A 12,537-nucleotide genomic window follows, 5' to 3' on the forward strand; every position below is an offset into this window, starting at 1 on the left:
ATCCGTAAATCTTCAACATATAAAAGACATTCTTGAGGGTGGCTGGTGGTTTGTTTTGTTGGGTTTTGTTTGTTTGCTTTAATTAAGCGCTTTAAATAACTGACATTCGTTTACTATCTTTAGGCATTCTTCCTCGCTGGGTTTTAGTCTCTCTGGGACTGCTACCACGATGCACCCACGACTGCTAGTGTTGCTCACCAGTAAAAACTAACAAAAATAACTGACCAAAAAAAGTTACTGGTTTGGGGGTTTTTGTGTTTGGTTGGGTGTTGGATGGGTTTTTTTTTCAATTACAGAGGAAGCGATACTAACATCGGCTTGCTACTACGAAGGGTAGTTACATACGAGGGAAGTAAAAAGCAGAAAGACATACAGTCGCATTTTCAACTTCTTCAATTCTTCTTTCCCCCTCCTTTAAAAGAAACAAAGTCTACTCAGTTTTCCAACAGTATTTGTACCATTTTTATTTGTAAAAATAACCATCTGAATGCATTGCAATAATAGTTTACAGTTAGGGTTCTTCATTACATTAATAGAGCATTCAGTAGTTGAAAAAGTTACTTAAATGTGCTTGAGAAGATTCAGGTTGAATTCCAAGTCATTCACTGAATTAAGTCTTTTTCCTCATTTCAAATGTGACATTTACCCAAGTCCTTACACTTCAATTTACAAAAGCAAACAATACCAACAAAACCCCACTGAAACCATCAAACAATATTTTATATTGTTTATTACAAATGTTATGCAAAATATAACACTGGCACCAGATTGTTTCACCATGGTTTGTAAAGATATATTGCACATGCTAAAGCATAAAATATAAGACAAAACCTACAAAACATAAGATATTTGCTTTAATATGTAGATCACTGCATAAGAAACGCATAAAATTACATTTTATACACACACTCAGATTGTCACTAGTTTAAAACGCCCTTTCCTATAACACTGACCTAAGGTTTACTTTTTGTGTAATAAGAAAGCATTTTCAGCACTGCAAAAATTATACATTATTCCTATAGAAATTTAGCATATTAATTTTCATTTCAATGCAGGTAGAACATATGAAAAGAAACACTTTATACATTCAAAGAAGGTCTGAAATGAAAATTTACTGGTAATATATTGCTTTCATAACACTCAAATGAAAAAAAGAAAGACAAGTTTCACAAAACATTTCCATATTACACAAATATAAAAAGGCACTCTAATATTTCTTACATGACTAAGAATAAAAATCACAATTTTTTCCTTTAAAATCATCCTCAAGATACATAACCAAGTTTCTCAACAGTACAATGGATAAACAATTCATTTCATGTGTTTGTTCTAACTCAATAATCTGGCAGTTGTTCACTGCATAAAAGTACCAAACACATTATGGTGCCCTTTTAGTAGCGATGAACAGAAATCCCCTGAGCTATTTCACAGCAATTTCAGGCAGTCCAGAGGTTGTAACTCAGTATTTATGAGAGAGACTTGGGACCCCATCCTGCTATGGATTCCACCTGCTGCTGCGGTTAAAACACAGGATGAAACGATCCTGCTAATACACCTGGGCAGATGGCTGACCCTCCCCAAATACCCTTTGTTTGGTGCAGACACAGAAGTTGTCCACGTACTGTAAATTGCAGGATCCAGGGTTAAGTGCAACAATTACATATGATTACTCTAGTAAAAAGTCCACAGAAAGGCAAGGTGATTATTTACAAGAGTAAAATTATACCCATGCTTAAATACCTGCCCTAAATTACAAATGTGTTTCTACATGTGATAAATTATATTACAGGTTAATGTACTAGCATACCAAAAAAGAGATTCTGGTAACTCACATGAGATGTGGGAGAGGCCAACACTGGGTACTTCCAAGTGCCTTGCTCATGACAGTTTTCCTCCTAAATACAGCATTCTCAAAACATGACTTTCACAATGCCTTTAAGATGCTAAGAAATTATCTGTTTCTACAATTTTGGGAATATTGCATACTGAGACATTGTTAGTTTCAGAAAAAGCTTTTATCAGTTTAGATTTGGTTCCTAGAAGGATCAAAGTAATTCAGTAATCACCTACGCTTCTATAATGTTGTATAATCATTAAGAGGCAGCACTTGTTGCACTACACAACTACCAGGTATTGCAAAAATACAGAAATATTTTCAGCAACTCTGTATAGTAGCAAGTAAAAATACTGGTTTTTATTTTATTTTAATGGCTGCTTAAAATAATACATCATCCTTTTTGTAAAAAGGAATGTTTTTCTCCTAATGAAGCAACTTCATGTAGGAGAGCGTAACTTTGTGTATTTCAGGGTGATTTATAACTAATCCTGCCAAAAAGCCTACCTAAATCTCTGGTTACAATAAGACTAAAAGGCTGATCCTGCTCTTAGATGGGTGGCAGCTATTTCCCATTTGTTTATTTGTTTTCAGTGCCATTATTCCACAATTAGAAAGGAAAATTCAGGATGAAGAAACCACTGAAAACTTTAACAGTTGATCTCTCCTCTTATTTTCAGTGCTTAGGGTAATGTGGTTATTGCTTTCTGCAACTTTTAAAAGGAAAAATGTTGAGAAAAATCCATCCTAAAAATCCTATTCTGTGCTATCTCTGAGGAGGATACCAGGGTTTCAGGTGCTCCATCATTGTGCTGCAGAAAATACAGAGTTGAGGGAAATGTTCACCTTTAGGGACACTATCCCTTGTGATTTTTTGTGGTAAACTTTAGAAATTTGTTAATGTTCAAGGAAACTATTCATTTTAGCAAGGCAAAATAAATCTTTTTCCTAATTAAAGAACCGGAATCTGCCACTAGATTTTTAACAATTCAATGGAACATGGCTAAAAGCTGCAACTAAAATAAAGGTTCCTTCCTTTTAATTTACCCTGCCAAAAGCATGCACTGAGGATGCTCATCTCATCCTCCCAGCACAGATGTAGCTCTGCAGAGAGCCTGGGTGTGAAACCACACCTTGATTCCATGCTACACTACCCGTTCCCCTTTCCTGTTGCTGTACAGTGCTCTCTCACTTGCCTTTATTTTAAATGAGGGAAGGTGTTTTGCTTTCTGCTTTTTACCAGTACAGCCTGTGGACTTTATGTTTCATACAAGAAGATGGGCACTCTCCCAAAGTGCATCAGCCCTTCCTTTTTCTACTCAGGCTATGAGTCTTGCCTAGATTCACATTTCATTTCACATCATGCCAAATAGTATGCACAAATGCTAACTAGGAGAACAAGCCATAGGTATTTTTCCTGGGCATTTGTTTCATTTCAAATAAATATAAACACATTTACATTAAAAGTATATGAACATATTCTTTAGTCTGGAAAAAAACCCAACCCGAACTGTGGTCAACACATCATCAGTTATAAATGTCAACTTGAAACCTGCGTCATAAAATGTAAAATTCACTCAAGACTACTCTTTACCTCAAAAGTTTATATTTTTATGATTTAGAAAAATCTAGTTCATTATGTCACTCACATTTGAAGAAAAATAAAAGTAGCAAAGTCTTCCATTTAATTACTGAAGCATTTTGGTCCTCTTGGTACAGCTGATTAGTTCGTGATAGCTTTTTGTTTAGTTTGTTTTTGTTTACAAAGTCTCATTCTTCCTTTTGTACATCTGGTGCAGGTGAGGGTCGTGGTCCGTTTGACCTAGAAACTTTGGCAGAAGGAGTAAACATATTCACAAAGTTGACACTGCTTTAAAAGCTGGTGACAATAGGCTTTTTTAGCATGTATCTCTGATCCCTGCACGGTACACTGCCATGTTTTCTGGTGTTTGGTAGTTCAACTTTTGGTGTTACGCTTTCATTGCTTTACCTTTGCTCTGTTAATCCAAACACTGTTAAAAGTATTTTAAAATTTGATACTGTTTACAGTAAAAATAAGTTATTTAAGCATAAAAAAGGAAAAAAATCCATTTAAGTTGGCAAGTTATTATAAACTTTTACAAACACCTTTGCCTACACCTAATTCCCCAACCCCCCTTATTTTTTCTGGTATTAGATTCGTGGCTAATGGCTCAGGTGACAGAAACGTCTAATGACCCTAACTCTGTAGTGCAAATAAACTGTAGGTGTTTGTGCTGAATTGAAAATATATAAGGGCCAAGTGATTTTCATTTTATACCAGTGGTTCCACTAATGTCTGTGGGGAAGTACGGTGAGACAAGTAGAATTTGGCCTTAAGAGTTAAGAACTATATTTTTCTCATTGTGTGCTGCAACTAAGAACTGTGAAAAGTGCCTCTGTACGTTTAAGTGCTTAATACACACAGAATGTAAAAGGTTTCATTTCCTGTAGAAAAGTAATACAGGCAGGTTTAAGATTTACAACTTTACCTTTGGTTTATGTAAAAAAAAAATAAAATAATAAATCTAATTAACAGAGCCCCTGGAAGCAGGAAACAGACACACGTAGGAAAGGGGTGATGCTCCAGCCTATGAAAGCTACACCGGAAATAAGTCTGTGTACTAAAGGTACAGCTAAAACATGTAAGAACTTTTTACAAACAGTTCCCTGTTTATTTGTGCTGTCAAAAAGAAAAAAGGCATTTTCTCTTTTTTTCTACTTAAAATAAGAGGTAGAGGTTTTCCACAGGGGCACTTAGGGCCTAAAGAAAACACCAGGAAGCCGAAAAGCTGCAGAACATTAATGGGAATATGTTCCAGTAAACCCCTCTAACTTAGTTATTTAAAGGCTTGATTCTCATGAACACTACAAATCTTTTTAATACCTACTTGTCAAGAGTAATAGTTAAGAATATGGCCATGGGACTTAAGCTGTTTAAAAAGACAAAAATAAAGCTGAAATGAACCAATAATGAAAAAAAAGTTTCTGAATACCAAAAAGTCAAAATGTTTCAGAATCCGAATCATTTTCATTGTACCCATCCTCTGTTCCTATGTTATTACTTAAGGGCTTATTGTAAGAGTTTATGCTACCCATACTGGAGCCATCGCAGAGGTGTGTCCTGCCCAAATTGTCTTTTTTAAAACAAACGAAGTTGAAAGCCGTCATTGAACTGGAAGGAGAAAAAGGCATCATGGTAGCCAAAATGAGTGCCAGGCAGTCAGCCACGTCTTTGTTAGGAGCGCAAGCCAGGGCTGGCGTATGACCTGGGCACAAATGCAGACAAGGCAATGGTTAGTACGAAGGGTACTGAGAATGGCACTGAGCATTCCTCATATACATCTCTAGGTGATGTTGTAAGCGGGAGATGTATGTTCAGTTACAATCATGCCAGGCAACAGGGGTATGTTACTTACTTTAAATTAGACATGCTGGGAGAATACACACTTCATGGAGCATTCAAATCATTGTGACCACAACAAGCACTGTATTTTTAAAATTAGGCAGCAAACAGACTTCACAATATGAATAAAAGCACTTGCTAAACACGGTTCTACAGCACGGACAATATGATGAATACAGAACACAGGGAGTAGAGCAACAGAGACAGAAACTGGCTTCAGTTTCTGTGCATATGAACGAGTCTCATTCTGAGAACAACGACTTTCATCAGAACATGAAAGATACTAGTTTAAAAATATTTTGAAGTAATAAGCAAATGATTTTAAAGACAGATCAGTCTTTAAAAGTTGAGTATCAGTTGAGTACTCGACTCAGAAAGCAGTTTATTTAGGAATTAGAAAAGAATTAGACTAGTACACATGGTAAGTGTATGGCAGGTATGGCTACGTGGATGTTACCTGAATTTACATTACATTAGAAGAATAACAACTGTATTCAGAAAGCATGGTACGCAATCTAAATACAAATTAACAGTATACAGATGTCAGTAAAACTAAGAACTTGGGAGCCATTAAAAGTTTGTCTATTGCTGTTTAACTTGGCTCTTGCCCAAGTGCTGCCCCTACAGCAGCTCTTCATATATATAAAGCTTGGAAACCAGTATACTGATTACACTTGCTATCTATATATTTTGCAGGCTGCTGTGTAGTACTCCAGCACTTTCCAACAAAACCTCCTAGGAGCAAACAAATTCTTTTCCAGATGGCTAAATCTTAGGGGCTGCAGCAACAGTAATTTGAGGCGGTGACCACTACTGATATCCTACTGCCTCACGTAAGCCAAGAACGCCTGCAGTGCATGTTTGTCCACCAAACTCACCTACACTGTGTACAGTTTCATAAAAAACTACCCACATTTAAGCACTGACTGCAGTGACTGCATATCCTAAATGGACTTTCCTCTTCCACTGAGTTCCAAGCATGAATATTTTTAGAGTTGTACTTACACTAAGACTGTACTTAAATTTCTCTCTTTTAAACCACATATGCAGTTGTTCCTAGAAAAACTATGTATAAAATTTAAACTTTCATTTCATTCATTACATATGTGCAAATGAGCTGTATCTGTGTGCACAATTTTAATGATAAAAACTCTGGTTAGAAGCTAATCTGGTTCATTTTTCTGTCCCCTGTCTCTCAAATGAGGTTAGGGTCAGATGACTGGTGGAACTTACTCATGCAAGTGTATCTAGGTAGCATTTGGTTAATAATAAACGCTCACCACTCGGTTGTTTTCATCCATAGATCTCAAATTTCTTGCAATGATGGGTGAGTAGTAGTATTGTTATTTTATAGATGTGGGAAGATGGAAGTACCCAATTGTTACATTAATGTCATGTACTGTAGGAAAGACTAGCTTATTTCAGGAAGACATTTTTGAAAACAATAATTTAAAGCACAGCCCTCTATGGGCTTTATAATGTTTAGGGAGGACTTCGTTGAGATCTGAAACAAAATTATCAGCTTTATTAACTAATCATTTATTTTATGAGGCAACAGTAATTTACTTGCATCTTGGATTAGGTCAGACAATTGGTAAACACCAGCTTTGATCTCAGAATGAACTAGGACACAATCAAACATATGTTGATGGTTTTCTTCCTACCCATTTACACATGCGCTGCTTGAATGCATAATCCTTAATTCTTCTGCAAGGCGTCAGAATTATCCGGTGCCACTTGCATGTTTAGGAAATTCAAGTTACCACTGCACTCAAGCATTAAAAAAGACTAGCTGTTGGCAGTACATGCAAAATGAACAGTAAAAGGGACCACTGTGATGTTTAGAATACATTTTCATATTAAAGAAAAAGAAATAGTATCTTTTATTTTATTTTTTATTTTAATAGGTACTCACACAACTCATTGTCTGTTCTTGGAGGGATAAAAGCATCAATGATCTCTATCATCAGCTTTTAAGTCTATTGCTTCGATCTGTTGTAAAATTACCTGTTGGGTCTACTGAACATTGCCAAAGTGTATTATTTACTTACCATTTTCATCTACTGCTAGGACACATGCCCCTTTGGCTAGCAACTTTTCCACCACCATCTTTAAGCCACTTCGTGCAGCAATATGGAGAGGTCTACAAAAAACGTAATGACTAAATTCACCTTCAATTTAAAATAGACTTTCTAAAAAAAGTTAGGTAATACTTAAAGCAGACCCAGCATCTGAAAGACAATGTTTTCCTTTTTTGGATCATTACAATCATATTGTAGACATTAAATTATATTACAGCCTTTAAAATAATCATCACATTCTACATCTATAAACCATACACGCAAGACAAATATAATTACCTTTACATACACAAAAATTGCTTAATACTTGTCCAGTCTAAAGGCTTTCTTTAAAAAGCTTTAATTTTTCCACTGTTTGCAGAACACAATTGATATTTTAAAGGAAAATGAATCTGAGACTGAAGAAATGCCTTTGTTCCATCCTTAATTCTGGCTCCTAGACTGTTCAAAATCATTGTATTGCCTTTATATCCTTGAATTGCGAATCTCTGTTACCACAGAGCCACTGGAAATTAAAAATAACCACTGGTTTGCTCCTTTCCTGGGCTGACACCCCAGTGCTGCTGTTTGGGAGCATCTAATGGGAGAGGAAAAACAATTTCATATTGGAAGGGCAAAAAAAGGGCTAAGATGGAATGAATTCTTCTGCAAGCACTAGATGATCTGCCACCTAAACTCGTGGTTGAATCTTCTACGGTGGGATTCCCCCAGACTAGTCAAATAGTTGCACCTGAAGTAAGAATATTGATGGGTTTAACTCTGATGATAATATATGGTATGGATGGGAGTTGTACATAAACATCACCTAAAAAACCTCTGAAAATTAAATGAATTATTTAGATTTAAGGTGAAGCTGAAAAAGTTAGGAAATGCCAGATATATACTTACATATTCACACGATTAATAGACATTTTGATACAGTCTTCAAATAAATGACCTCATATAATTTTTCCACCAGACCATGTATGGAAGTGGCATCAAAGGAATTAAAAGTGAAAATGCAGTATAAATCTGGTCTTTTCAAGGGCCTCAAAAAAACCCATCAGAAACTAACTTTTTTTGTTCAATTTAAAAATCTGAGACATTAATTTAAAATGCTAAATTGGAATCTTGTTTTAAGTCAACAGAACTTGAGAGGATCAGGCTATACTTACGTCTGCAATGCATTATTTTTTGCGTTAATAAGGCTCTGTTCTTGTATCTTGTCAAGTATTAACAAGGCACATTTTTCATGACCCTGTAGATGGGGGGAAAATATAGTGTTAATTTGCTGAAGAAATTGAGGCAAAAGAAATGTTACATATAGAAGTGAAATTTAATAACTCAATCTGAAATACAAAACATGCGACTCAATTTAGAAAGATGTGTAGTAGGTGAACTGGAGGAGGCCTAAACTACCATTTACAAAGTGCCACTGCAAGGATGCTTTAGCACATTTAGAAATCTAGACATTCACTTGTCTTTCAACTCTTCATTCACTATATATGAATTCACCTCCTCAGCTTTCAGAGAAGATTGCTGTTTCTCTTGAGAGCCATTCAATGGATTATTTATTATAACTATAGTAGAACTATAGTAACACAGAAAGAGATGGTTTAATCTCAGAAATGAATACTGTACTTTCGGGGTCTTTAAATGCCTTTCTATATTATTGATAAGCTACTACAAAATCCCTTCAGTGTGAGAGCTCTAACAATGAAACTGTGGAAATAATACAGATCCAGGCTTCTTTCTGATGCTGTTTCAAGCACAGCAAGTCACAGATGCTGAGCCTGCAGCCGTGGCAGATGAATAGCTGTCTGAAGGACCTTGAGAATTCAGTGAGGCTTATGTATCTGCAGAAACTGAAGTAATACTATCACACTGGAGTTGAATTTGTGGCTCAGAGCAAAAGAAAAGGCTCAGAAGAGGGAATTCCTTGGGCACTTTTTTCTTGCAAAAACAGCAGTAGCAATTGGAAGTAAGAGGAAGAAAGGGTGGGAAGAGACACCAGCACCAATCTAACCAGTGCCTCTGGTGTTACTGCTGCTCTATTAAAGAGAAAATTTTGGGTTTCTTCCACAGAAACTGGAGAGTAACTGAACCTATGTTACTTACAATGAGATTATTTGGTAAAATCTGAAAGGGTTTTCCATTGCTTCTCTTAGTGTCATGTCCTCATGTTTCAGCTGTCATAAGAGGTACCCACGTTTCTCAATTTACAAAACTTTCATACAGACTTGAGAAAAAGCTTGGAACAACATTCCCTTCCTCACCACAAGTTTGACCACCACATTTCCAATGCAGAAAAAATTTTAGGAGCATAAACACACACACACATACAGACAGACAGACTGTGACAAGAATAGAAGCATACAGAGATCTTCAACTTACTTTACTGCTAGCCAAGTGCAAAGGCGTATTCAACTCCTTATCTTTTAATGTCAAGTCAGCCTTGGCAATGTTCACCAAAAAGTCTGAGGTATAGAATAGAAGTCAATGAACAAACCCAGTGGGCAGACAAACATGTAAAAATAGAGGGGAAAAAATTACTATTTCAATATACATGTGCATGCATGCTTAATCACTTAAGCCTTTATGTGATGGAAGCTTTATGAACATGAAGTGGCAATAATGAATGAGAACAGACTAATCTTGTGCAGTTAATCAGCAAGCGAGGGCAGAGCTAATAGTTCATTCATTGTGCCCCAAACTGTCAAACATATCTTAATTTACTTATGAACTTCCCCATTTGCAGATTAGCAAGTTCTGCCTGAATCATCTTCTCCTGACAACAACTGTGGATCCCGCTTTGAGAGGACTAAGTGGATATAAAGAATTCAGCAGTCTGTGCTGTTGAAGCTAGAGAAAAGGGAATTCTGTTAAACCAATATGACTCAAATCTGTACACCTACAGTATATAGTCTAGCCTGGAAAAAGCAGCTGCTGATAGCTGCCATTTCAAGCATAGGACTTCCCATAATAGAGCAGAGGAAAAGGTTACATAATCTTTTTCACACATGCAGTTTTACTGCTCCATAAAATCAAGGGAGTAAACAGGGGAATAGAATTACTGCTCCCCTCATGCTCCTTACAGTGTGCTCTTAGGAGGAAGTAAGACACAAGTTTGTTCCTGTAAATGTGCACCAAGACTGCTGAGAAACAATGGTCGAGAAGAAAAATAAATTTTTTACAGGTGTAGAAGTAGCTTCTTAGAGACATCCACATAATTTATTTTCCTTCCTTAGTTTTCACGGGAAAAAAGTGATTACTTATTTGGGATAGTAACTGCGGTAGCATTCACCCTTCAAGACAAACAGAGGATGTACTTACCTACAGCACCTACGTGACCGTTCTCAGCTGCCATCATGAGCGGTGTTTTCCCTGCGTGATCCGCAGCATTCACTTGTGCGCTGTGACTCAGGAGGAGCTGGAGGCACTCCACGTGATTGGCGAAGGCTGCTGCGTGAAGGGGCGTTCTGTGGGGAAAGTAACAGGACCACAGCTGTTGCTAAAGAATGGCAATATTCCTGTTTGATTGCCTGCCCAAGAACCTGGAAGTGCAAGACATTTTTAACTTATTTTACCTACAAAACTTACAGTTATCACCAGGGGAAAGCTATAGTAGCAGCATCTGAAATAAGTTAAATGATATTTACAGTCTCTGTCCTGGTGCAATATTGACTTTAAAAAAAATGAAAGCAGATGGTGGACATGATAGTGTGGAGAATCTCGTATTAGCAGCGTATTTATTTAACAGAGCACATTGTGTAACATGAAAAGCAGTGTAATCCCTCATTCTTATTCATCTGATTTTACTTTTTTAACAAGCCTAAGATGGGAAGAACTATTAGAAAAGAACAGATCCATTACTAAAAAAACCCTAAAGTATTTGAAGTTATAGTCAAAGATACTGCACAACAGCATTACTATAAAAGGCAGAAGGAATTCAATCCATTTTGAAGGTTATCAGTTTTCACAAGACTGAGACACTAGAATTTGTTCACTGTCTCCCTGTGGCATTTTGAGTCTGAAGCATGACTAATAGAGATGAAACTTGGTACACAGCCCAGCTCACAGTGTTACATCAGGTTTTGCTTCTCAAAAAAAGTGAGATGGTCTTAGCCTTACAGGAGTAAGTAATCACCATTACCGAAGGTCTTGGATTTGTTTTAATAAAACAATGAGTATTCTTTTTTTAGAATTTCAGCACTTTTAATTAAAGATATATATATACACACACGCACACAGAGTGAGGACAGTATGAATGTGACAAATTAAAGATTTGGCTGAATGCATATGTATTGCTCTATCAGTATAGTTTTGCTGCACAGATGTTTTCAGTTGTGCACCCTTGAAAATGCCAACGTAACATTAAAGCTTTTCATGACATACTTTTCTATATGTACATAGCATCACTCCATTTAGCAAAGATACACGTTTAAACATTTAACAAAGTAAGCAGGTTCAGGGAAATAGCCTGTAGTCGTAGATGTTCTGCACAAACAAAATACTATTTCTTAAACCACGACAGTTACTTTTCATATGTACTATGAAACTGAATACTTCATAGTATTCCTGCTTCAAGTGAGCCACTTTGTTACGGTGTAAACTGCTGTCTGAAAGAGTCAGCATGGCGAGTCTTAGCTCAACCGAGATAGTTCCAGAAGTTCAGAAAGACTTATGAAAAATACTAGATGGATTCATGAAATGCAGTTTGTTTAAGAAACTATTACCTTCCTTTGTCATCTTCACAATTGACAATGCTGGCATCGATGGCTCCAATGAGCAGCGATGCACAGTTTTCATGATCATTGATTCTGCAAAAGAAAAGACATTTTCAAAAAGGTTAAATCTACATCTTTTCCCATTTTACAGTATTAATTCCCTTCACCTCCCATTACTGTTTTTTACTAGTTATCCTAACATACTTTTCCTTAATGCTTTCAGTCACATTTCTGAATAATCATCTCTCCACTTAACCAAACTGTACCTGCTACTATGGATTTCAATCTCTAAAGCAAAGCTGATCCTGCAGTTCACTATGCACAAAGGTAATTGAAAGTTCTGCACAAACCTAGGATTAAAACCTTAGTATCTTAAAATCCTTTAGTTTATGCCAAATACACCTGGATCTGGAAAACACTCAGACAAGGCACTTTTTTTCAAAGCCATCATTTGAAATCCAGATTTCAAATACTATGTTTCAGCCACAAAGT

At 36.4% G+C, this 12,537-nt stretch overlaps 1 protein-coding gene across 7 annotated transcripts in view; it reads right to left on the minus strand.

Moving 5' to 3' along the window:
* Positions 1-438: 438 nt before the first annotated feature.
* The window catches only part of ANKRD44 (ankyrin repeat domain 44), a 137,949-nt gene continuing 125,850 nt past the window's right edge, over positions 439-12,537 (minus strand). For 2 of the 7 annotated variants that reach the window (XM_030486250.1, XM_030486249.1), the window contains exons 22-27: positions 12,055-12,138; positions 10,652-10,797; positions 9,713-9,795; positions 8,494-8,576; positions 7,310-7,401; positions 439-5,121 (exon numbers count right to left, since the gene is read on the minus strand). In XM_030486250.1, the coding sequence (XP_030342110.1) occupies positions 4,856-5,121; positions 7,310-7,401; positions 8,494-8,576; positions 9,713-9,795; positions 10,652-10,797; positions 12,055-12,138 (754 nt within the window). In that variant the 3' untranslated portion in view covers positions 439-4,855. Of the gene's footprint in view, positions 5,122-6,922; positions 6,995-7,309; positions 7,402-8,493; positions 8,577-9,712; positions 9,796-10,651; positions 10,798-12,054; positions 12,139-12,537 lie in introns of all 7 variants that reach the window. The other 5 variants (XM_030486253.1, XM_030486251.1, XM_030486248.1 and 2 more) reach the window with 3 other exon arrangements.

Source organism: Strigops habroptila, chromosome 5, assembly GCF_004027225.2.
Source record: "Strigops habroptila isolate Jane chromosome 5, bStrHab1.2.pri, whole genome shotgun sequence".
In the NCBI taxonomy this organism is placed as follows: Eukaryota; Metazoa; Chordata; class Aves; order Psittaciformes; family Psittacidae; genus Strigops; species Strigops habroptila.